Here is a 27,322-nt window from a genome sequence, read left to right as displayed (position 1 = left end):
CAATCAATCAATGTGCATTGGTTCAAAAGTCTTTTATTTCTGCCAGTACTACAAGCAATATTTCTATGTAGTGTCTTGTGCATATCTTTTTTCTTTGTTTATCTCTGGTTCACTTGCAATATTCTTACTTTTATTAATATTAGAACATATCTGACTTCAACTAAGAAAACATGGTAAATCTTAGTAATAATCAGTGAATTGTTTTATATATATTTATATATACACATGCGTATACATATGTATACACATATACATATATATGTGTGTTATATAAAATATTTATTGAGTTCCTTGGTGGTGTGGTTCAGTGGACTGAGTGGACTGAGTGTTGGCCTGTAAACCAAAGGGTTGCTGGTTTGATTCCCAGTCAGGGCACATGCCTGGCTTTTGGGTCAGATCCCCAGTTGGGTACATGCAAGAGGCAACCACACATTAATGCTTTTCTCCCTCTCTTTCTCTCATCCTTCCTTTCTCTCTAAAAATAAATAAATAAAATCTTTAAAAATGTTTATATTAAAAAAATTTATTGAATGTCTACAATGTTCCATACATTGAGCTGGCAGTTGGAGTTAACAGAGATAAATAAATTTAAACATCATCATGTTTTCCAGGGAAGGAAAACGGATTTATAATAATAATGCTTAAATCATGCAGTGAGGTAACTGAAATAATTAATATCCTTTGGTTAAAAGACTTATCATCTTTCATTCTGAGTCTAGGCAGGACTTTGGAATATTCCTAAAATTTTACTTTGGAATATTTCACATAATATATTCAGTAACTGTTGAGGAAGTAATAGTGTTCTACTCTTTGACATCTTATTTAACAATTTTGGAAGCCAAGCAATGGCTAGGATGCACCTTTGGTTTCCTGCATGCGGTGCAACACCAAGTTCCACATGCTGTGGTACCTGGAAATATGGAAAAGTTGATGATTATGGTCCAGGCTAAACACTTTTCCCCTGCAGTTTCAGATATTGGGGGAAAAAAACATGAGGACTTTGGTTTGCTCCAGTTAAGAGAATTTGTGTAAAATAATATGATAATAAAATGGTGATGATTTATAATTATAAGGAAGTTACATTATTAACAAAAAAGGCTTTATATGAAAACACACTGTCTTTCTGCTCCTACTATTATTAAATAATTCTCTGTTGACTCTGTGTTGATACTAATGCCTATAAGCCATCAGAATTGTTCAATAACAGAGATGAGATAAAATTCAGTTTTACTGCCTTGTGTATATAACAAGTAATCTAACATGCACTTTATTTGTTCAGCAATGATTTTTTTAATAAATGAGATGTGAAGCAGCTTTTCATGCTTACAAAATACATGCAAATTAAGCAAGGGCATTATTTTTTAAAAGAAACTTAATATATAAAAATCTGATATATAAAGAATGCATTATGGTAGTTATGAGAAATATGAATATGAATAAAATTTCAGAGCCATTTCTCCTTTTAGACTTTGGGGAACAGATATAAATATGATTTATAGTTATTTGTAAAAACCCTTTAAAGATATATAAACAAAAATGAGCATTATCATTTAGAAGAAATATGCAAAACCTTTTTTTTACAAAATCACTATTTCCCCCCTTTTTGGGAAGCCTCAACATTGAAGGTTTAAATCTTTATGAAGTATACTAATACTTTTTTCATTTTTTAACAGTAGCTATTAAAAAACAATTATATACTTTCTTTAACAGAAGACAGGGCAGAGTTACTGAGCTGCTCAACATAAGAATTATTTTAATTATATTTTATATTAACCTAAGAAAGGTTTTAAATAGTTCTCAAGAATATTATTTTTGTAAGTTCCTTTATGAAGAAAAACTGTTTTTTTGAAAAAATTAATTTACTAACTATGAAGTTAAGTACTGGCCCACATAACTGCAAGTGAATTTAAAATAGTAACATGAAAGACCTACCATCTTTCCGTTACCAAGCTTCATTTAAAAAAAAAACAACAACACCCACACACTACCTAGGTCACAGGGTTAGTGCTCCCTGTTAGCCTGGATGACTTGTATGAGTTTTCTGACCAGGTAGTAAATTTACTGATTGACTCTGTGGTTATCGGTTTGGGGTAAAACATGCCTTTTGTTTTACGGTAAAGTATTTAGTTCTATATAGGTATCTCTAAAAGTGAATATTTATGCTCTGGATTCTACATAGTTCTTCACCTCCTAAATGCACTCTTCAAATTGTAAATTGAAGAATTAACCTTGGTGTTAATTTAAGAACACAATTACTTTACATGCCTCCCTTTTCACATGTCAGTCTAGACCAGTGCTGTCCCATAGAACGTTCTGTGATGACCAATGCATTCTACATGTCCCCTCTCCCATTCGGTAGTCACCAACCATGTGTGGCTATTGAGCACTTGAAATGTGGCTGGTGCAACTGAGAAACTGAATTAGATATTTTATCTAATTTTAATTCATTTAATTCTGCTATGAAATAGGTAGTGGATAACTGCTTCAACAGTGCTTTGATGGGGAAAACACAACGGAAAAGGATCTAACACGTTAGTGTGCAGTTCCAGGATGGCTATTTAAAAGTATACACGGTTTGAACGGAAGGAAAAGAAAAGCCAAGGAAGGCCTAGTAAGGAAAGTTGAAGACAAAACAAATGGGGTTTAGAGAAGCAGAGGGCAATAAGCTTGTTTAGGTGGCTTGGGTACAGGATGGGAGTGGTGGAAGGAGTGAACTGGGGAGAAACACAAGAGGTGAGGCTGGAGAGGAAGAGAAATACAGGACCAGCTTCTGCATGGCCTTGTGAGCAATCTTACGGACCAAGAGTCCTTGAGGGGCCATGTTTATGTTTATGTCTCCAGGCATTCCCAGGCACGTGCTAGGAATTCAGCCAATCTTTGTTCAGTAAATGAATGCATGAAAGAATGAAAATTCAACAAATGATCAAACAAATGTGAACGTGTTTTCTCTTTAAAAAGTATCTGTGTGTAACATCTATCCACAAAGCACTCATAACAATAATTTTACATATCTTTATTTTTATAAGTATAAAATTGAAACCTATTTAACTGGTTTAGATATAATGAATGCTCAAGTTAAATAGACAGGTTTTCATATTTTACATTTATTCCCAAAACTTTGTAATATAGAATTTGTAAAGAGGTCTAATTCTACTCTTTGCTGTATTTGCTTTTCAACAAAAATTGCACTAATCAACTTTTTTATATTTATCTTTAATTCTCAATTTTGCACTAATCAATTTCATCAAACTATGTAGTTAGTTTATTGATAACCTCCAGTGGACGTGTGAAACAATGAAGTTTATAAACTAACCTAAGGCCTTTCCAGTCCCAATTCATTCCTTAAATTTTCCTGTGCAAGAAAACACTGTGCTGGAACAGCTGTTCTCAGAAGTCTTTAAATTCAAATAGGATTCAGGTGACAGAAAATGAAATTTCATATAAATATCATACCTTACTCTCCCCTCCACAACCCACAGTCTTCTTGATTATCCTTGAATGAAAGAAAAAAAGCCAGTAATCCTCTACTGAGATAGTTGTGAATCAGATGTTTCTTCTACAAGAGTTACATCTGCCTTTTTGATTTCCTGGGAAGTTATAGAGGGCCTCTTAACTCACTCCCCTTCCATACTTAGTCACTTGACTACTGGCTGAGACTGGATGAGCAGATCAGTAGAATCACTGAGTCACAGAAGGGTGAGAGAGTGCAAAGTGCCACTCCGATATGGGTTTTGTGGTTAGAAAACATTTGTTGGATATGGAATAACCTGTCCTGGAATTCTGTGACTCCAAGGATCACCTGGACTGATCTGGTGATGACTGACCTGTTTGAATTAAAGTTTGGATACATTGTTTAGCTTATGCCTTCCTTTTAGTAGCTTGTACTACATAAATGAGGTTATTGCTACCTTGTCCTCTCCTTGTTCCTAAGTTGATTTTTATATGCTTTACATCCTTAACAAGGATGCCTGTCTTTTGCTGGCACTTGCTAAATCGTTGCTAGGTGGAGGAATGGCCTGGAAGCACGTCCTGCAGGACCTGCATTCTTCAGGTCATTCTGAAGTGCTCAGCAACACATCTTCTTCCAGCAACAGAGCCCAGCGTCCACTGTGAGGGTAGAAAGGCAGGTAAGAAAACCAGGAGTGGAACTAGACAGGAGACATGAGGGGGGCAGTTCCTTAATGCCACCAGAATCCCTTCTGAATTTAAACGTTCTCATAAACTAGTATTTTGGGTAGATATACAGTATATTTGTCACAGATTTAAATAAAATAGACTTTCTTCAAAGGAACTGCTTTTAATACAATAACTGTTGTGTGTTTTGTAAACCAATGGATTAAAATTTTAACACATTTATGAATCTGGCATATTTATATATTGTATCTAAACAGATATTCAAGCTGCATTACAATATGATGAAAAAAAAAACCTCTCTCAGCCTGTCTGTTAAGCCTCTATAAGTCTTTGTGCCATTGTAATGGCAGTGCTAATTATCAAGCTAAGACATGATAATTACGCACAGCTTTTTTTTGTTATAAGAAGGAATCTTTCTCAACACCCACTCACTGTACAATTTCCTATGACCCTGTTACACTACTCAATTTCCTATGACCCTGTTACACCCTTCTCTGGTATGGTCCAGAAATTTATATTTCAGTCTAAGTGCCTGGAATCATATTATTTCTGTTTCCCTGCCAATCCTTTTTTGTTGTGAGTAAACTGTTTTCAGAGGGTTAAAGGAGAGGGGTAATGGTCCAGATGGGGTATCGACAACAAATGACCCTTCCTGACACGTATTATGCTCCTCATGAAACTTACTCAGTTAAATGTATTCCATTAAATTAAAATAAATAGTATTCAAAATTATACTCAGGAGTAGCAAACTGCCTTAACTCTTAACTTCATGTTAGCTCCATTCTAAAACCATATTCAAGCCCCTGTTGTATCACAGGTTCTTTAGCATCCCACACAATTTATGTCTTAGTGTTGCCCGGGTTAGTGTGTAGAACTCATGGACACCAATGACAGTGTGGTAACTGGGGGGTTGTGTGGAGGTGGAAGATGGATGGGGGATAAATGGTGATGGAAAAAATTAAATTGAAAAATGAATGATTGAAAATGTGTCATAAGTGCAGATTCCCACTCAGATCCCCTCTTCACCAAGAATCTCAAGCACACTGGTTTCAATGAACTTCACGATGAGAAAGGATCTAAGTGGAGGTGATGTAAATTTTACTGAACTTAGCACATCCCACCTCACTCTTTCTCCATCATCTCTGTTATTGCTATGGTGTGGAAAAGGCAAGTGGGGAAGGATGTGTGATTCACATAGTTGAGCAGAACAGACTCACACGTTATTTTCAGCCAAAGAATCATGCCTTGGAATCTTTATATTTTAGCCTAGCAATCCCCTAATGACTTTTTGAGAGCTTCATAGCTTTCATATACTAACTGCAAGGTAACAGAGCTGTTTTTTAATCTCTTTTAAAAGTATTGCTTTTTAAAGAACTGTGTTGTGAAGGACTTTCAAATTTGATGACTTTGCTTTTTAGGTGAGAAGTAGCTAACTTGTTACACTGTGCAAAACAAAGGTTCAAATGCAGGCCATCTCATTTCCAAACCAGTGCTCCCCTTGTGGCCTGGGAGGATGTCTGGTCCAGATGCTCATCTGTCCAAGAATATGAAAGTCTTTGCAGTATGGAAAGTGTTAAGTTGCCTTTAAGTCACATAGGATATTGTTGAGCAAACCCCTCAGCAGATGAATTTTCTAGATTTTAAACTCCTTTAAAAAACAAATTTTAAGAGTCAACAAATTTTTGACTAGTTTAATATGGCTCTACTTCATTTCATGTCATGTTAAGGACTGGAACAGTTCAAGTCTAATGCCAAATTCCAAATCAAATTATTTTGTTACCCTGAAATGTCAGTTGTAATAATTTTGGTAATGAGATGAAGTTTCAAGTATAGAGTTGTTTTGTATTTGGAACTTATGCTAAACAAGTATGGGCTCACACAGACACACACACAAAGACACAAAAGTACTTATGAGATTTGACAACTTACTAGTGCTGTTCATATTCCTGTTTCTTTACACATTTTCACATTTATATGTGCACATGAATAAAATACTATCTGAAACACACAGTAGGTAAGTTTTATAAATAATCTAAAATTTCTAGATTGAGGAAAGTACACAAAATCATCAAAAGTCAACAAAAAACAAAAATGATATGCAATAACGCAAATCTGAAAGTATTTTAAACATGTATCACATTAGGTCTAGTTATCATTCACTTTTGTTTCTCCTAAATCATTTGCTTGGTCTTATTAGGCAAAACAAAACAAAACAAAACAAAACTTGTTTAAATTGGTTATTGGAATACTTTTACAAAATTTCCAAATAAAAGCAAAGCAATGAGAACTAGTCATAGGCAATTATAACAAACAAAGTGAAGATGGATGTGAGAGACAGGTTAGTTTGGTCGGGATTAGTACTGGATATTTTTCATAATATGGAGCCAGTCTGGGCAATGGCAAGAATGACTTGGACTCAGGCAAACTGACTCCGACCACGTACTTTAGAAACATCTACCAATTTTTTCTGAATTCTGGGAAAGCAGTCACAACCTAGGAAACCATGAGTAGACAGGTAAGAAAAATCGACAGGTAAGGACAGTCCTCACTACACCTCTTCTTTTCTGATTCAGGCTGCGTTGCATATGAAGGGTGCTATAAGGCAATAATGTTAAAATAGGACACACGTGAGAACACTTAAAATCGTCGTACGATATTACTCGTGTTAACAAATCTAAAACAGTTTTGAGTTTTAATGTGCTTATTTTATAGTTGGCATAATAAGACAGTGTTTCAAATCTGACCTTGGTAAAACACTGAGCTAACACAGAGAAATACATTTTAGTCAGATTTCGGATGGTATGTGTATCAACAGTTTTCGTTGTCATATTTGGAGGAAAAATATGTCTAGGAGAATAATTATCTTTATCTCTCCCAGCAAGAAGGCATTAGGAAGAATAAATTAGAAAGAAGAGCTAGAGAGTAAAAACTGAAGTGCAAGTTTGGGTGAGCTAATTTTTAAATATTTTTTTCATTGACTATGCTGGGACACGAGTCTATACTGGAAAGAAATGATGAAAAGTCATCCAAAATGTGGTAAAGCTGCCCCTTGGCCACAGTTCCCAATCTGGTGTACTGACATAGCAGTGGACAATGGGGACACATGAAGGATAAGGCCAATAATTTGATACCAGGGTTTGATTTTTAGCAAGGGCCAGATTTACATTGTCCTTATCATCAGGTCATTCTAACTTGAATTTTGAAAGGGAAAGAAAGGGTGGAGTATTAGTTGGGGGTGATAACTCTGGGTGCACCTGTGGGAATATGAACATCTTAGGAAGGAAGAAGGTTGTCCTTGGGCATGTGTGTGGGGGGAAGGGGGCCCAAACAACTTGTGGTTCTGCCAAAGTTTGTGGGCTCGCCAACCATACACACGCTCTCACCTCCACGATGTCGGAGTTTGTCCGGCTTTCGTGTGGCTCGTTGTACTCCGTGTACTTGAGGAGCACCTTGTCCATGTCGGTGCTGGCGTACTGGAACAGCTTGTTGGTGCTGTTGAAGATGATCAGTGCGATCTCGCAGTCGCACAGCACGCTCAGCTCATACGCCTTCTTCATCAACCCAAATTTCCTCTTCGTAAATGTCACCTGGAAAAAAAGAGCAGCAGGCAAGTTTTTTAAAGAAAAAATAAATCATGGTTTTTTTTATAACAGTACTTTTTATTATTTTATTTTATTTTTTTTTGTAAAACAAAGTGTGCCATTGTCAGGGCCCTTGGGCACTAACATGTTTGGAAAGGAAGCAAATAAATCTAAAACTAATTTCTGCTCAGGATTTGAAAATGTGTGATTTCTAGCTTGTTGCTGAATGTGAAACTGTAAATGCCAGAGTTAATGTAGGAAATTTTAATGAAGGTGACCAGAGTACTGTTCATGTTTCTTTGAACAATGTAAGATTTCTTAAAAATATGAATTTCAGCATGGCTAGCATCTTTCCTTTATAATTAAGTTTGGAACTATTTTTTAACCACTTGAAAACTGGATGTGGCATTATGAACATAGCATTTTATATTTGCATTCAAAAATTCTTAAAATTGTTTAGTCTCATACCATTTAGTTGAAAACACTTGAAGGGATATGACTGACTATGTTTTCAGAGAGTGTTGTATTCTGTTTTCTGAAATTCAACAGGGAATTGAGAAGTACTTTAGCCATAATACCGTTAGGGTTTTGGTTTCATTCTTCTGTGTATCTTTCTTCCTCTCCCAGGCCAGAAACTGCACTGTTATCTTTGCTTTTTCCTTCTCTTAATCTAATCTATTACCAAGTCCCATAATTCTTTCCCTCAAAATGTTTCTCAGGTTCACACTTTCTTGTCTATTTCCCAGGCGGCTCCATCATTCACATCCTTATCAGCTTCCTGTCCTAGATGATCTCTCTGTCTGGAATCATTCCGTCCTCAATTCATCCCAATCTTCAAAACCTTCTCCTTGCACTGTCTTTCTCCCGATGAGCTGGCTGCAACAGCTCCTTTTCTCTGGCTTCGGATACTTTCTACCTGCCAGTCCTACCAAATGCAAATATAGATTTCACAATTCCCAATTTTAGTCCTCTCTTGATTAAATTCCAGTCTGCCTACCAAAACCTATGAACATTCTTAATTATAAGCCCTTACGTGATCCATGTTTCCCAGCAGGTCTTCTGTAGAATATCATTTCCATAAAACACTCCTTAATAGAAAAAGTTCAATGGCCCAATACATTTGGGATATGAGGCATATTGGTATATGAAAGGCTGATAAAGTTTTTAAATGTTATTTAACCTGCTTCCCAAACCTAGATGTGACAGAACATTTATTTCTTTGCTTATTTATTAATTTGCAGACCCACTTACTACCATTCTTCAGAACTAAATTTTTGAGGTCTAGACTCTGGAAAATGCTGACTAACTTGATTTAGTTATTATTTTCAAATGGGGCTAGTATTTGCATTTTTTTCTCACCATCATATTTAACCCATGTGGCAGTGGTCCGCTTGGTTTTATCTACTATTTGTAATTCTCCTATCTAGATTCCCAGTCCTACTTTTCCTCCTCATCTCCAGACACCCAATGGATGTCCTTCAGTCCTAAGTATATCTGAACGTCCTAAGGATCTCAAACCCCACCAAGCTTAAGCTCTTTATGTTCATCCTTGAATCTGCTCTCCCTACTGCATTCCCCATCTCAACGTAAACTCACTCCCCCAAACTAGAGCCCTCAGCGTGAACTCTGAATCCTTCCTCGTCCCATACACCTAAATAAATGTGTTGACAGGGACCGTGGACTGGCAAGCAGACACCTGGTGTCCGGTCTCCTCATTCCTCCACACTTTTGTTCTACCCATCATTCTTTATTTTTCCTTAATAGCCCTTGTTGAATTTTATAACTTGTATATTTTTGCGTGATCATTTGTTTAATGTCTGTCTCTTCCACTACAGTGCGTGGCCCATGAGAGCATGCCTGTTTTTGTTTTCCTCACTGCTGTAACCCAGGAGAGCAGACAGGGATGGGAACACAGTCAAGGTTTCTGGTACAAAAATGCAAAGTAGGAAAAACTATTATGTGAGGTTTTTAGAGATTTCAAGTTGATGTAGGCGATAAAAAATTATTTCATAGCTTTTCCCATAATTTTTTAGCAACTCATAAATAGAACTTTAAAAAGGTAATCTATACTTAATAATGATTATATTGTTTTATCATATTTGTATTGAAGGCAACATTGGAGAAAAGAAAAACATGAGTCCCTGGGTTTGAAGGCTGAATCTGCTTCTTTACTAGTTATGAGAAATTCACTTAACTTTTTGAGTTTGATTTTTCATCTGTAAAATGAAAAGAACACTTACTCTTAGAGTTGCTGTGAGAATTACATAAAGTAACATATGTACAGTATCAAGCACTGTGCTTAAAGTGGAAGCTCAATAAATCTTAGTTCCCATTCTTTTCTGAGAAAACTTACAGGAAAAGAAGAACTTACAAAATCTATCTGTCTTGGTGTCTTGAAGAGTCTTCTGATTAAGGGCATTTGGGGAGCTTACTATTCCTGATGGAAGGGTAAAGCTGAACTAGGAAATCCTCTCTGAGCATTCTTTGGAAAACATAGCATTTAGGTATTTACCAGTCCATATAACTAGTCAATATCTACTTGAATATGTTACTTACATTTCAACTTCGACAATTTTCCTTTGTAGTAACTGTTAATGTTGCACCTTCTATCGATATTTTATGTTTTTTGATGGTTTTACTAAAATGCTTCTAATAAAATATAGCTAGTGTTTCAGTTTCATATTTGATTATCATATTATTTTAGAAAATGTTTTATTATGGCTCATTCAGATGAGCCATAATCAGTATTAAGGAGGAGCTAAATAAAGACTGTCATTTTGGAATGGGTAAAAAAGCACAATCATTAATCATTTAGATTTATACCAAATGTCTTTCAATATTTCTTTTAGCTGCAATTTAGCTATGCAAATATACCTGCACATTGGTATTTTGTTTAGTGAAATAGGCTACAGAGTAGGTTCAATAGAAAAGGCACTGACCCAAAATGCTTTCATATATCTAAAACCACTTTTAATCAGACTTTGGTGACCACAAACTGTAGGTGGAATGTCTCAATACAGTATGGTTTCTGTTGTACCAAAACCTCAGAATTTAGCACGTTACAACACTCACCATCAAAGTACATTTTAGCACAGAAATATCATTAAAGCCACTATTTGTGTTTACTTTTAGGTACTCCTCAACTTTTGTGTAACCAAATAGGCTGCTGGATAATGCACATTTATTTAATATTGCCCGTTAAAAAAGTTAGTGCATGTAGCTTCTTTTCATTAAAACTGCAAACTAAAATGACAACTATAATAAAGTATTTAATATCTTTGAAATCTACACATAATTGCTCTAAATTTAATTCTGTACTATGTTCCTATTCATCATGGAATACTCAAAATGTATTTTATAATGCTTTTTCTCATTGTTCATAGTTAGATAAAATTGTTTTTAAGCAAAATGCTTTATAGAGAGGCCTGAGATATTACTCTTCCTTTAAAACATGCCACTCAATGGCAGATTGCAATTCAGAGCTTTTATACTTAAATATAATAATGTATTATAATTGTTATATTTTTCATAACGTAACAATAGTTTGTAATGGGAACAGGTCCATTTCTATTTCAGTAACATATTTTGAACCTTAGGTGAGATGGAAAGCTGTTTTTACAGCAGTAGGCAAAGAGATGCTCTTCCCCAGTGTTTGCTTCAGTCAAGGTGCACGGAGAGGAGAATGAAGTATCAGTTAAGGTAGCATTAGAACTTGAAATTTAGCTTTCAGAATTAAAGAGACTTGATATGTAAAAATGCATGTAAAGCAAAGTGACTCTGTATAAATACTGACCATTTTATGTTTTTTCCTAACCTCTTGGAACAGACCCAAATGTACTGATGATGTGGTGTTAAGACGTCTCAGCATTAAGTTGGAAGGTGACCTCAAGCGCAGACCCCAGCATAAGGCCAGGCATCACACGGCCAATACCGACAATCACTCTAGAACTTCCTAGGTATGACTCAGGAATTGAAATTAGAATTTGAAATTGAGAAAATGCACATTCATTAAATACAACTCCATATAATTCAGTCATAAAAAAATTAGGAAAATCTATTTATATGAACAGAAAACAATTCAAGCAACTCTTACTGGGCACTTTCAACATGCCAAACCTCACACTAAGCAATGTTTACTGATCCTTCCTGTCTGTCAGACATTCGTGCTAGGTGCTATGGGGCTTCTACTTTGTATCTATATCCCTAATTCATGTTTCTTTCTCAGGGCTACAGAAAGAATGAGTTATTTAATTCTTTAATGTTTAAAGGGAATTTATTTAAAACAAAATTCGTTATTTGGTTAATAGTGTTATATTTTCAGTCATGTGTAAATGACCTGAAATTGTACTTTTACCTAGAGTTGGGTGATTTCAGCTTTTGTTTTCTGACCAACTTTGTCTCTAGAATGAGCAAGAAAGATAACCGTAGATGTTAACCCAATCAAGATGAATACGAAATGAAACCTGCCATACTGTTTTTTTCTCATCCTGTACTTGGTGAAGCCTAATGGTGGTGAGCGTTCCTCCCCCTTTTCATCTGGCTGCTGGCCAGCTCCAATCACACTGCAGGGCTTAGTTTAAACGCCAACTTCTCGTATGCAGCTTTCACTGGCACATCGATACAAAGCTCATTCCTACTCATTGTTGTCCACTAGAATTTTTACAAACCTTTATTTTGAGACTGACTTTAATATTACAGGGTTGGTTGTTTTTAAGTCTGTTTTTCCTGCTGGCTTTTGAGTTCCCAGAAAACCCCACCTCTGGCCTCACACAGATTGTGACCAATTGGACACTCGATGAACATAGCTGAAGGAGTGGATTATGAAATGGAAGTATGCTCTGTTTTAAAGTCTAAATGTCTCAATATAATTTTCTGCTGAAAGTAGATTTTCTTTATTTTCTTTACTTTTTATTATTTTATTTTATTGTTTAAGTACAGCTATCTGCATTTTCCCCCAACCACTTCCCCCACCCTGAAAGTAGATTTTTTTGAGATATATATATATATATATATATATATATATATATATATATATATATAAAGTTTAACATATTAGAAACAGGAATCTTGAGAGAAAGGAATGGGATACCACCTTAGAATCTATAACTGACAAACCAGACAATGTCTGGAGGAAAATATACATGTACATATGCTCTAGATTTCAAGAAAAAATATTTTAAAATGTTCAGAGGAAAGCCTTTATTCCTTGCTCAGTGACTCATCATGAAGGATGGAAAACTGTGAAGATAAAATTTTAATTTTACAATCACAGGATGCAGAGATAAAGGGGGAAGGATCTAAGAGTTCAGGATGACTTCATTTGTTAAGCAAAAATTTATTGAACTTTCTAATGAGTTCAGATTTTCAAAGAATACTTGGCAAAGTATTTGATTGAATTCTCCTCACAATATTATAGATTTGAAACTGGCTGGTAGTAATTTCGATAATTTAAATATGAATTCATTGGTCAGTGTTGAGTTTAAGGGAATGTTTCCAGAAAGGGCCATGGCGTTTAGTGACTTTCTTGCCTCAAGCAACCTTTTCAGTATTGGTTAAGAAGGTGTAGATGGCATGCTTATCAGATCCACATATAACATAAATCTGGGTGATAACTCAATAGATGGTAGAGGCTCTCTCCATAGCTCCTCTACAGACTAGAAACAAGACATAACAGATAATTTTAGTCTTCATTTGCATTTTTAAAAAGGCAATTACATAGGCTCAGTTGGAGGAAAATGAACGTGGTAGCTGCTTTTGGGAAAAGGATCTAAAGTTATAGTGTTCCAATATGGGAATTAATTATCCTAATGATTTTATTTTTGTTAGTCAGCACTAATTTTCAGTACTCTATTCAATTCTGAGAATTCAACTTTAAAAAGACACTGACAAAATTAGAGAGGTTATTGGATGGCAAAGGGGTTGATGTGGAATTGGAGAACAAATTTGCCCGAGAAATCATTAAGGTTATCTGGAATGTTTAACCCAGAAAATAAGAGTGAAAAGTGAAATGCCAAATCTGAAGACCTGTGGCCATGTGAAGAGGCAGATGAGTTATTCTGTTTTGTTCTGTGGAGCAGAGTTAGAAAGTATAGTTGAAAATCACAAAGAGGTCCAAATAGGAGAAAACCAAGTGATGAGAACTGTTCGTGAGTGGACCAAGTCTCAGGAAGTATGAAGCAGTTCATTCCTGAACGTGTTCAAGTAAAGCTGAATATCAAAGACAGTGCAGAAGGTATTCCTGAACTAGGCAGGAAGCTAGAGGATTTTTAAAACATTTGTCCAGATTTCATGTCTTTACATTCTTTGCCTAGGTAACATAGACTGTTGGGTCAAGGGGAAGATTAGAGTGATGGTGATACAGTTCAAAACAAGAATCTATTTCTGCAATTCACTCTATAAAATGTCTTATTTTTTGGTTACCCAACCTCATCAATATATTATCATAATCATCTCTAATTTCCATATTCCAAGAAATAAATGAGGTCACTTTCTTTTTGTAGTTAGAAGAGATAGAAAAGACTGTAAAAATTTGAGTAGAGAATGTTAAATTATGTTTAGTGCTGAAAATGCAGAGAAAAAATGGTCTAGATTGATAAAATAGGAAAATCACATTACTAAGCTATTTTTAAAGAAGCAGTATATATGCATCATTACTGGGGCAGTTGAGTATAGAGGCAAAAACATGGGAATTGAAAATGAAGTCTGAACACTGACATTTATGAGCTATGTGTCCTTGGGTAAATTGCTTAATTTACCTGAACCCCTGTTTCCTCACCTGTAAAATGGAGGTAAAAATAGGCTCAGTAGAGCCTATAACAATAGAGCCAACTCTAACAATAGAGTTGTTATGAGACTTAAATGAAGGGACATAATATAAGTGTCAGTGACTTGTTGACAGTGAAACACTGTAAGAGGTAGGTCGTACTTTTTTCTCTGATGCGTCAGGCTCAGTCAGTTCCTGTTACATACTGCTGCTCCTCTAGGACCTGCCAACTTGGGTTACCATTGTTATGTGGAGATCAGAGTTTCTCTCTCAAGTAGACCTTGAGCTTCCCTTGAAAGCCCAGAACATCTCCTGTCTGATCTCATAATCCAAAATCCCAGAAAAATACTTGGCTAAATATTTGCTGAATGAATGAATGGAAAGATGGATAAAGAATCGTGCATGTTTTGCAGTCCAAAAGGAATGGCAAAAATAAATTTCTATGCATGCTCAAGCTATGTTAATAGGAAATCTGTCTGTGAGAGGGGAAAATTTCATACATTTTTCTTTTTTTGTTATTTTCACTTAGAGTAAAAATGTACATTTGGTAAAACTGAATAGAAAAGTTGGACTGGGTCAAATTTTGTGTGTAGGTTTGTTGGTGAAATTAGAGCATATCATATTATAGTTATTTTTAGGTAAGAATGTTGATTGTATTTGGTGAATGTTTTCTAAGAAGTTCAAAGACTTTATAATAAATTATCTCACTACATTCGATAGTAACTCTTTGAAGTTATTACATGACAGTTTTTCATCCCCATTTCTCAGATGATGCGGTAAAGAAAGACATGAATTGCCTTATCCAACGTCACAAAACTAGTCCCGGGATGAAATGGAAACAGAACCTTCTTCGCACTTCCCTTAGCTGGTGTTCCTGACCTCATTTAGATGACTGCATCTCCAGGGCTTAAATCAGCACCACATGCACCCAGTCAGCCGTTCACTGAACAGTGTACAGGTCCATTAAGAACAGTCAGTTTTTCTGAACAGCAGAAGCAGAGTACTGCATTACACATTCACTAATGTAAGGGAACTTTTCTAGGTTAAAGTAAAAAAAGAATACTGATAATACTGAAATTTAGAAGAAATTGGTTTCTAGGTTTGACAGTAAAGCTCCTTTTGTGTGGATCCCACAGCCAGCTCTGCCCTCAGACCCCCAGCCAGTCCCACTGAAGCTCATGAGAACCGCATGCATGCACTAGTGGGCACATACTAGTTCTATGTTTGTGGATGTTTATTTAAATTTCACAAAATGAGAAACATTTAAGTTGGTAGCAAACACAGTTCTGTTTACAGCCACAATACAAAAGGTGGGTCTCCGATTTACACACAAGCAATGTAAATAACAAGTTCTAAAAGCAGAGGACTCCTGTATTATTTCCTGTGGGGTAGGGAAATTAGTTTGACTACTGTGGAATGGAAAGGACATATAATAATGAGTCTCCACACCATGCGCATGCCTCCTCCGTTTCCCCTCCTAATCCGGACTCGGTTCAAAACGTCATCTCAGGAGAACTTCTCTGCCATATTAACTGTGGAAGACCTTGCAACTTACAGGAAAGTGTTCTGAATAAATGACAGCAAAAGGCCTTTGGAAACATCAGCTATCCACATCTATGGGAACTGAGACCTAACTTTAAAGGACTTGAAGAGCATTAATTACTAAGGAGAGCAACAATAATTTTATTCTTCTTTCTATTCATCAGAATACTTTCAGCCTGATCTTTAAAAAAATAATTTATTTTTACTGTCACCTGAGGATACTTTTTCATTGGAGTGAGAAGAAGTGGGGAGGAGAAAGAGAGAGAAACATCAGTCGGTTCTCATATGCACCTTGACATGTGCCCGGACTGGGAATCAAACCCATGACCCTTTGATCTCTGGGATGACACTCCAACCAACTGAGCCACACCGGCCAGGGCCTTTTGGCCTGATCTTAACTCAGCTGCTCAATGAGTCTGCTCAGTGAGTGGAGAACTTTTTACTCATTTCTTTAACTCATAAAGTAGTATTAGTGTCTTCACTTTAGAATCTGTTTGAGATGGTGTCAGAAAGAGACTTGACTTTTGGTGGTGAGGGCACAAGCAGTATGCAAATGATGTGTTATAGAACTGTACATGTGACAACTGTATGGTTTCATTAACCAGTGTCACCCCAACAAATTCAATAAAAGTATTCTGTTACCACTCACTTGCTGGCACAGAAGATGGTACCCTGTGGATGAACGCAGGCATCGCTGGCCCTGAGCTGAAGGATGATTCATAACAACTGGGTCAAGGGTGAAGAAGTTTTATGAATGTCTTAAAACAATTGTTTACCTTAAAAATTCCAATTTATGTAAAAGAAAGCCATGATAAAAATCTGACTGTAGATAATCTAAAAGCTATTTTAATTAAAAGAAGTAAATTTGAAGGAACAAAGGGAAAAAAAGAATCTGTTTGGGACTATTAAAATACTCAGCCTATTCTATTTTCAACAGTTTGAGGTATTTTTTTTTTTGTCTAAATAGAGTAATGACTAATTTAACCTTCATCCTATGAAAGTATTTTAGATCCACACCTCCTCACTCCCAGTCTTGATAATCTGATAATCTGTTTCCTCCCAGTTGAGGAAACAGAGTGACTAATGAGTGACAAGATGGACAGGTCAGAGACACAATGCACTCTCTAATCCAGAGCCACTAGGTCTTCCTATGTGTTTAAAGGGTTAGGGATGGAGTCAGGAGTCTGCAAGGACAATCTCTAATTGAAAAAGGGAAATGCCCTCTTAAATGCTCTTTTTCTTCTTCTGGCTTGCTCCTGACAGTAAGTAATGGTACAACTGTTCTAAAGTATTCCTCTTCAATTTTATTTTGTTTAATTCAGTCTGTCATTAGAAAGGCTTTCGAGCTTCAGGCTTGATGATTACTCTCGGTGGGAGGAAGTAATGCCACTGCAGACTTGTGTTCTAGACAAGCGCTCCTTTATACAATGACGGGGCCTGCCTCCATAAAAGAAAGGCTCTTTAAAGAGCAGTGAGGGACTCTTTTAAGCAGACTGCTACCATGTGCTTGTAACCCTCCAGCATAACTTGCAAGGATGAGACAGCAGTGTATTGGGGCTGCAAAGGGGACTATTGTCCTCATTAGCCTCCAGCAAACTGAGCTGGGTTTCACTGCAATGCAGGGATTTCCAAAGGAATTTTGAGCAGTAGTTCCTAAAATTCTGAATGCGATAAAAGGATTAAAATAAAGGGCTGAGAGTATGGAATTTGGAATCCTACCAACTCCTCCTCCTAAGTCAACACCCCAAACCTCAAAAAAATAATTTAAATCCTAAGCTTTGCATAGTATTTTGAAAAAAATTATAAAAAATAGGTTAGATTATAATTAAATAATTGAACTTTTGTGTTTATTAACAAGCTCATAGAGCCTTGGTTTTAAAATGTATGGTAGCTGATTTCTGATATATTTGTCTACATGAGGCAAAGGAAAAAGGATAATCTACAATTATTAAATTTATCAGGATTTAAAAGATTTTATTGTGCTCCATTTTTAAGCCTAAAAATGTTTTGGGTTTTAAAAAAAGAAGACTATTGCACAATATATTTTTAATTTCTTATATGTGCTGTTTCTTATATGTGCAAATTTCTTATTTGCTTGATAAAGGGCTGATTTACATTCTAACTCCAATCTGGAGATGCAGTCATAAAATAAATGCTTCTATTTCTTTATACCTCATATACATAAAATATATCATTTGAATCTGAGAAGAATAAAATAAACCAGATTCATATTTGGGGGCAAAAACATGTTTACTAGTTTAACAAAGCCGAAATGTACCTAAGGTAAAGGTCAAAGACTACTTCATTCCCTGCTGAGTAAATGCTCAGGAAGCACATTTGTCTACATTTCCTGTCATAACAGGAAGAGTGTAACTTCTTCCTTTCCACAATGGCTTCAGGTTTACCTTCTAACTCCAATATTTTCTCCCTCAGGGCCTTCCAAATCAATCCTTGCAAGACAGAAGGCAGGAGGCCATCTCCCCTGTAGTTTCCAAACAGTTACATTTGTTGAAATGTTATTTAAATGTTAGTGATTTCTTAAGCTAAACTGTTCCAAATTAAAATTAAAAGTCAAATTTTCAAACATTTAGAATGGTTCTCATTCCTATGAGTGATCTAAAGTATTTCAAAGAAATGTAAATAAATATACATCCAAAAAATAATTATGTAAGTTTTTTAAACTAAAGTCATTATTTTGAGGTGAGGTGTTCTAAATTGTCTTCAATGAGAGTGTGTTGAGATGTAAATTTTCAAAATGCTTTCACCATATTAATTTTTGAAGGAGATCATTTTGAACAAATTACAATGTTAAAGTTAGTCTAGACTGCAAAGGACATGGCTTTTGAAATAATCAGCAACATGTTCTTTATTCTACAGTTTAGAAGAAACCTTTTGGTTTATGTGGTCTATTTATGATGTTAATATTTTTAGTGCTGGTTTCTCAGTAATATAATGTCACACAGCATTTGTGCATTTGCAAAGCACAAAGTGACTTGTAGCAAACAAGGTGTGTGCATGCATTCACAGAAGTGGAAAGTGTCGTTCATTGTCACCTTTGTACACAAAATGATTTTGACACAATAAACCCAAACATCAGAATTTTTATGAACTACAATTTAAAAATGGAAATTATATGAGATACACAAATTAGACTGAAACAGCAAAAAGTCTTGAAGCCCTCAAGTTTATGGGGAGCTTATTTCTTAAACCCAGTAATAGAATTCTAGAGAAACAGTTTCATTTCCCTTGTAAACATTTTGACCTCCCTTGGATGTTCTACAAAGGACAGCTGAGTGAATGTGACTGCGGTTGAGATAATGCCTTTCTGACAGTGCAGGGATAGATCCAGCTCACATAAATATAACATGTCCCACATTCATCGGCCATATAAGAAGTACGTGGTGCACTTGACTATGATTCAACCATATAGGGGGAAGATCACTTGTGAACTGTTTGCAGATTGCTGGGAATATGATACAAATGACTGGCCTGATGTCATAGCTGTTAGACATCTGAGCACCTGGCTACTGCTTTCCTTGATTTGAAAATTCTCAAAAGTACACACTTTCTCATTTTTTCTTTTAGGTTTTCTTTTTCAGTCTCTTCAATCACCAGTAATTCCAACACAAACTTTTCCCCTTGGTGATTTTTAAGATTAATGAAAGAATGGTTTAGCTTACACACATGGGGAATTTTTGAGTAGGTATCCACAGGATGCATCAATATACCCTGCTATTCACTTCTGAGATGTATTGTACTACTATGTCCTAATAAATTATATGATACATGCTAATTTCATTTATATAAAATGAGCTTAATAAAAATTTTAATAGAAGTGTAAGGGAGGCAGTCAGCTGTTAAGAAATGATACAGAGGGGGAAAAGGCATAAAAACTTCAATATAAGGTATTTGCAGGTTTATTTTGGATTCAGAGGTAAAAAATAAACACTTTTGCAGTGATTGAAATTTTCTTCACTTGACCTGAGCCAAAGTTCCAGATATTCATTGCTTAACATGGAGAACTCTTCTCTGTTACTTAAAGTATAATTTTCTCTCAAACAACACACACTTGCTTGATATGAATACCAGCAACTGACAAGTCTGGAAGTTCTGTTTGAGGAGATGACAAAGGAAAACAGTGTGATGATTACTCTGTTTTTTTTTTTTTAAACTCATCGTTCACAGTTCATTACAAAGTTATTTTCTTGAAGCGATTAATTTGCATTTCTAAATTATCCAGCTCCTCATATTTAGAGTGAATCCATCTCAATTTCAACAAATTTTATATTAGTTTAGTAGGTTGTAACTCTCAGGTTTAGAACTGTAATTATCCCTTTTATTTACTGATATTCTGGATTATCACCTTGAAGGAATGAATGTTACAGCAAAACATCCACTGAAATTAAGAACCCAATATAGTGGAAAAGAGGAGAAAGGAGTAAAATTTGTTTCTTTATAAAAGAAAGTCACTTAAGGAAATCAATACATCTCCAGAGAAAAAGTTACACAATTTAACAGCTATGAACTCTGAATTCTTTCCAGTCATAAGGGGATTCTGCTGTTCTATTAACAGGAGAATGTTGCTAATTGTCTTTAATTTGTGCTCCAGTTATTACACTGATAATTATATAAAATTTTGTTTGCTGGAAAAAACTATTAGTGTGCCAGATCTGATGGAAGAAAAGAACTTAAAACATTTAAAAATCTTTTCTCCTTAACATGACTACATTAGGCTCTGTGTTATTTGTCACATATTTTCTCTTTTGGTTATTCAAATATTTAATTGTCATTTAATAACAAGTCATACAAATAAACTTAGGCTTACCTCCTCTATCTTTTCAAAATGTGAAAACTGGAAATATACAATAAATACAAATATTTACATACAGATATACAAGTCAACATGCTATAGGTTAAGCATGCCTAACTTTGACATGTCTTCTTGATACAACAGATATAATAGATTTCTAGGTATATTGTTTGTAAAAAGTGATACAAGGACAAAACTCAATAAATATGGCTGTTTCAGAGTATAGTAAAAATAGTACTAGATGAAGAAGGGTAAGAAGATTATTGCCTAACTGATGAAGGTACCTACTGGGTAAAAATTAAAAAATGCATACTGAGAGCTTGAAATTGTAGGGTTAGAATAAGCTGGAAGTCGGAAGTGGTAAGAATGGCGATCTGTAGTTCAAAATAATTTGGTTAGTAACGTATTTGACAGTAAGTTCCATAGTACATAGAGCTTAGGACACTGCTTCTCCCCATCTCTGTCACCTGCCCTGCTCTGCAAATGTTCTGAGTGATTTTTCATACTGTCCACCAGCCATCCTCTTCCATCAGCAAGCTCTTGCTCTGAAATGACTTGCTCACCCCTTCAGCTTCCGAAGGCTCCTTTGTGCTCCTTCCTTACTCTGTTCCACTTTCCTCCTATCTCCCCAATACCCTTTTAAGGTGAAGCCCTTGTGAAATGAAGGTTCAGGTATCATTCTTTAATGTGCTACACAGAGCAGGAAATCTTTTGATGCAAATCACATTAACTCTAACATAATAGCTCATGGTTTAAAGAGCATGGGTCTTAACAGAAATAGCTTAATAAGGAAATTCATTGAGCACTTATTATATGTTAGGTTCTTTACTTTTCTCCTCTAATTATCTCAGTGACCTAATGAGGTATTATTTTTTTAATCCTCACTCTACTACTGAACAGGGAACTGATGAGGCTCAGAGAGGTTTTAAGTCTCTTGTGGGAGGGTCGGTCATACAGCTAGTAGGTGACAGTACTGGGACCAGAATTAGGTTTGTCTCTAAAACCATGCTCATTACTATCATATTATACTGGATGCAGTATGATGTAACTGGGCAAGGCTATGACCTAAACATTATATTATACTGGATGAAACGAGATTTAATTAAGAAAATCATGTTTGTTTTGTGTTTTAATCTAAAAGATCTGGGCTCAAATCTTTGACAACCAACAAAGCTTTGCATGGTCTGGGCCATGCCTAATCCAATCTTTTCTCTCATCTTTCCTAAGTTAGACGCACTAAGGTCAGGTTCCATGGACTTTCCTTCAGCTTCCTAGCAGGCCCTCTCATTTCTAAAGGAGCTTTGCAAATACTTTTACCTCTGGAATGTTGCCACCTGCCTGACTCTGACTGTCTTAATGTTCCCATCTTTAGCATTGCCTTCCAGATGCATTTTTCTGACCTCAATCTGAACAAAACACCTCCTATTATTCCTTCACAGCACTTTGATAATTTCATTGATAGCGCCTATGAACAAAACTTTCATTACATATTTGCCTGTTTCATGGCTGAATTCATCCACTAGGCCAGAGGTCCCCATACTATGGCCCACAAGCACATTCATCCCCCTGCATCTTGCCCATGGCTGCTTTCACAACTCATTGAGACAGTTACTACATGGTTTACAGTACCAAAAATATTTTCTTTTGGGCCCTTTACAGAAAAAGTTTGCTGATTTCTATAGCAGCTGATAAGATGGGTGAGATTCTTCTTGTTTACCATTGACTAATTAATGTTAGGCACACTGCAATCCAATAATGTTTGTTGATTTAATAAATAAATGAATTATTCAGTTGTAAAAGGGATTGATAATTAAATGGAATAATATGTATGTAGTTCTTGGAACCTGTAGCTTCTTTTACTAAGTTATCTGAAAGTTTTTGTGAGACAAAAAGAGAATCTAGGATTTTAATTATTTTTACATACTGGCCTAAGAAATCCATCTTGTTTAGGTTAGCATTTGAGAAATAAGTAGTTTTCATAAGCTTAGGAACTCTGGAAAATTTAAGAAGCTGTTATTATTTTTCCTCCCCTAAACTATTACAGGTATACAACTGGAGTTTCTGAATTTTAGCTGTTCCCTATTTCCACTATGAAAGATAAAATAAGGGCAAAATTCAATTTAAACAGTTAGCCACTCTGTTTTACAACAGTTTCATTTCTTAATGATATACAATTTATCACATCAGCTCTGCAATATTTCATTTCACACTTTATGACAGAATTTCTTATTCTGTAAAAACACACCCTGTTCTCTATGTTGCCGAATAAACACCTGCAGTGGCAGAGCAGACTTTTACTGCTTTTAAGAAAAGATGACTGTGAACCATTGTGTGAGGTTCCATTAAGGAGTCTACCATGGGGGAGGCTTTCACAAGGGCAAAACAGTTACCTTTTACTTTTCAACATGTGAACACACAGTTTAAAGGCAGCTCAGTTTAGGGGTGCTTCCACACTTCATAGGACACACTATGACAGATTTGCTGGTGTGAATTTTAGAAGTGACTTATCTCTTTTACGCTCTCTCCAAATGGTTCTTATGACCATTCTTTGCACATGACAAACATTTATAAGTAAGATGGCTGTTGAAAGTTGTCAATGGCCATCTAAAACAACCACTGAAATATATGTTAAAACATGGCAATTTTCACACTTACTAATTCTGTTTAAGTATTGAATTCAAAGACCTGCTGTACCTAATGACTAAAAGAAAGAAAAAAGAAAAAAAGGCTAAGAGCCTAAATTCTATAGAATAAAATCAAGAAAATTGTCTTTAGGATTAATAAAAAGATAAATGAAGCTGAATTTAAATAAATTTTGTTCTTCCAACATTGGTGAGAATCATAGCAATTGTAGACACAACTATATTTAAATTAAGAAAAGATGTTCAATTATTAGCACAAAAGTAGAATGTTAAAATTCTTGTATTCCTGTGTGAGTTTTATGCTCTTTTATAAAGTGTAATGAAAGTTCATGATTTCCACCTGTAAAAAATGTCTTCCTTTGCAAGCAAAACGAAGACATAATGAATTTTATGAACTTAAAAATTACTTGGTATTATTAATGAAATATAGGTGCTAATTCACATAATTTTTCATTGTACCCAAAACAGATTCTAGTCCAAATAACTGAGCCTAAATAGTCAATGGTATATGATGTTCAATATTTTAGTTTTAATTTCAATCTATAAACTGATTAAAAATGTTGTGGTTTTATATTGAAAAAGTTATTGCTTTTTGACTTGATTCATAGCAATAAATAATATGCAGGAAAGCACTAAAGGAATACATTATAAATCTTAGCATTATTCATCCTTTAGCTCACTTTTCAGCCAAAAATAGTTCAAGTCATATGTACCTTGAATGTAACAATTTAAGGAATTATAAACATAAAAATCAAAAAGTTTCTTTAACTTTTAATAGAATCTGGCTTTGACAGCATAAATAATAACTTCTATTCATTATAATTTACATATTTTACAACATAACACTTTAAACCAGGAATCAGTTCTAGTCTCACAAGTCCAAGAAGATAGAAAGGGACAAAGACATAGAGTGTCTTTATTTGGGGGAAATTACAGCCTTAGGGGGCATCTCCAAAGCTGTCCTCTTAGCTTCCCCTAGTGTAAAGGGAGGACAGGCAAAAGATGCTTTTCTTCCACAGTCAAGGAATGCCTGCTTTATGGTTTACACTATCCACCTGCAATGGCTGGGACCTGGCAGTACTGTAATTTCTCCCAGGACCCATTACTTGATATTCAACATCAGAATACAAGCAAACTACCCACCCCTCTCTTTACGTTGCCTGGCTACATCCACATTCCCCAGGTGTGAAGAATTCACAGATATTCATGATATTTAAGTATTTGTTGAATAGAACATTTGGCTGTATAATGTCTTTAGAATATAGGGTCTGATGTCTGCTTGAGTGTGGTTTGTAGGGTAATACTATGGGTGTAATAATTCACAGTTTTAATTTGATCATGTCACCTAAAATGTCATATGGTGTGCTTGAGTGTGATAGTGTTATGTTACAGAATTATAAGCTTATGACTTTGTAATACAATATTTTGTAATAAACAGGGGGCATTATTTGTGCCAGACCCTGAATTGTATCACACAGATATTATCACTGGAGTCCTAGGAAAAATTACAACATCATCTGCCTCTATGTTTGTAAAAGTCAAGGTTTAAAGAAAATAGTATGAATTAACCAATACTTCTTGCCTACATGTTTTAAGTTACTAGTATTTTATGTGGGTGTTTTCTCAGTTGTTGTCGGAATATGTTAAATATTTTGGGTGCATTTCAAAATTTGTGAATAGAATAAAAGCTATTTTTATTCAGAATATTTAGCCTATAATGTAAACCTTTAAAATGGATAACCACAAAAGGCCTTGTGCCCATGAATATTAGAATATCTTTAGTGATGCGTGCAATGTAGCAATGTTATGCTTATTAACTCTTAATTATTAAGCTATTTATATTACACAAGTATAACTCCTACTTAGAATTCAGGTTGAAGTAAAAACTAACTAACCATGAATGTGTAAACTGTATTTCTACATGAGAGGGTTATTTTTTTCCTTTTACATATAAGAGACTATTAGCATTTAAACTGGCCACGTTTAATTAAAAATATTTTCCAGGACCCTTACCCCATTTTGGGGAAAATGTTAACAAATAGAACATGTAAATAATGAAATAAAAAAGTTTATCCCACTCACCTGTCTGTTACGTTCATCCATAATCCTCGTAATCTGAATCTTTTTTCTCCCCATAGTCCCCGTTTTTCTTCTCTCTCTCGTCCCTGAAATTATGTATTTTTTCCTTCCTTTTCTTTCTCTTTCCTGTTTCCTCCAAACAAATCTCCTTCTTCAGCACTTGCACCACTCAGTTCCCAAATTCCTGCATTCGTTCCTGCTGAACAAAAAGGAGACATTCAATACCCCTTTAGCAGCAAGTCAGTATCATAAGAACTATCATATTCTAATTTTTAAAAAATAAAACTACATGGCAGTAAGCCAATCAAGTGAATGAAAATAAGTGCTTGTTAAAAGTACACAGTATATCACACACAGGAGCACATCAAGTAGGACTGGTTTGTTTTTATAATTAAAATAATTTCATAAGTACTTTAACAAGTAATTTAAATGATGAAAACTATGTTTTAAAACCTGGCAGTTAAAATGTATCTTTTGCAGAGTTTCTTAATATTTTTAAATAAAATTAGGTGACTATTTGCACCTTTCTGTTATGAAAAATTACCTAAATCAGAGAGTTAATGAACCTTTATGTACCTGTGTATGCTAAGTAGGGCAGCTAATTCATTTCTGAAGGGAAAACAATCTCCTGTTTTGACAGCAGAGGTGATAACGTTGTCCCTCGTTATGCAAATAGGATGGACTATTATCAAAGTGTTATTTGATATTTGTAAATGTCAACTAATTTAAATCTAAGTCTTTTAATCTTATTTTTAAAAAGTCACCGCTATGAGAATACTGTAAAAAGAACATGTGATATTTAATCTTACATAACAAGCAGCTATCAGCAGTGAGATCTCTTTTCCTTTTGAAAGCCCTTAAGCTATATTTTCAATACAAGAATCCAAAAATATAATCATTCATAAAAAGAAAAAAGAAAGGTGCAAAAATTAGAGTATTATTCCATTTATAACTACACTTTTTTATAATAAGCCATCAGTCCTCTAAATTTAAATATTTTGAAAAGATATATCTCTTTGGGGAGTAAGATACAAAATTATAAAAGCTTGTTATTGTATACTAGATATCTTTAGGCCATGAATTAATAGTAAAGAAATGATCACCAATAAAGTGAGATAAACCCAGAAAATCTACAGTATTAAAAGTACATATTTTACTTTGTTTTAAAGTACATCTGAGTGTAATGAAAGTGAAATGCCGTGCAGTGTGGAAGTTAACAAGAAAGCACTCCACAATGGCTTCTTCATTTGCAAGCAACAGCCTCAATTATTCTAACCCATCGCATGTCAAAGAATGCAACTACTTTACACATCGCTCAGAATGTCCCTGTTTATTTTAGCTGGTGTCTCACAACCAACCTGACAAATTCCCACTTTTGTTTTGTAATGCTAAGCCAATGCCCCAGCTACTTAATAGATCAGTTGGCTCCAATTCAAAGTTATTGGAACAGGAAAGCTGTTCTATACTTGGTCTGATCACCAGCTCTCTTTTGATTTGTTTAATTTAATTTCTAAATTCTCTACCTCTTTGAGTAATTTTTTTACAATTTTAAGTTTTCCATGATTATCTAATTGCACAAGCTATTATGACATAATTAGTTCTAGTGGATTAGGCACTGCTTAAATGCTAAGACCATCTATTCTCTTTTGCCCAAAACCTTTCTATTAAACTGCAGCTCACTCTTGCCTCTGAGAATATATGTACTGAGTAACATCATGACCACACAGTGATCATCAAAAACTATTTATTACCCCAGCAGTAAGTAATTCTA

The 27,322-nt window shown here is 35.1% G+C and overlaps 1 protein-coding gene across 17 annotated transcripts in view; it reads right to left on the bottom strand.

The window, feature by feature from the left end:
• Positions 1–27,322, bottom strand: part of MEF2C (myocyte enhancer factor 2C) — a 161,730-nt gene that overhangs the window by 63,296 nt on the left and 71,112 nt on the right. For 12 of the 17 annotated variants that reach the window (XM_045847774.1, XM_045847771.1, XM_045847785.1 and 9 more), the window contains 2 exons: positions 25,555–25,750; positions 7,518–7,721 (listed from right to left, as the gene is read on the bottom strand). In XM_045847774.1, the coding sequence (XP_045703730.1) occupies positions 7,518–7,721; positions 25,555–25,608 (258 nt within the window). In that variant the 5' untranslated portion in view covers positions 25,609–25,750. The remainder of the gene's footprint in view (positions 1–7,517; positions 7,722–25,554; positions 25,751–27,322) is intronic. The other 5 variants (XM_045847776.1, XM_045847773.1, XM_045847777.1 and 2 more) reach the window with 1 other exon arrangement.

The sequence above is a fragment of the Phyllostomus hastatus genome, unplaced genomic scaffold (assembly GCF_019186645.2).
Source record: "Phyllostomus hastatus isolate PE091 unplaced genomic scaffold, TTU_PhHast_1.1 phas_contig_58, whole genome shotgun sequence".
NCBI classification, from domain to species: Eukaryota; Metazoa; Chordata; class Mammalia; order Chiroptera; family Phyllostomidae; genus Phyllostomus; species Phyllostomus hastatus.
The sequence above is the reverse complement of the archived record's forward strand: the minus strand, read 5'-3'. Positions and strand labels throughout refer to the sequence as shown.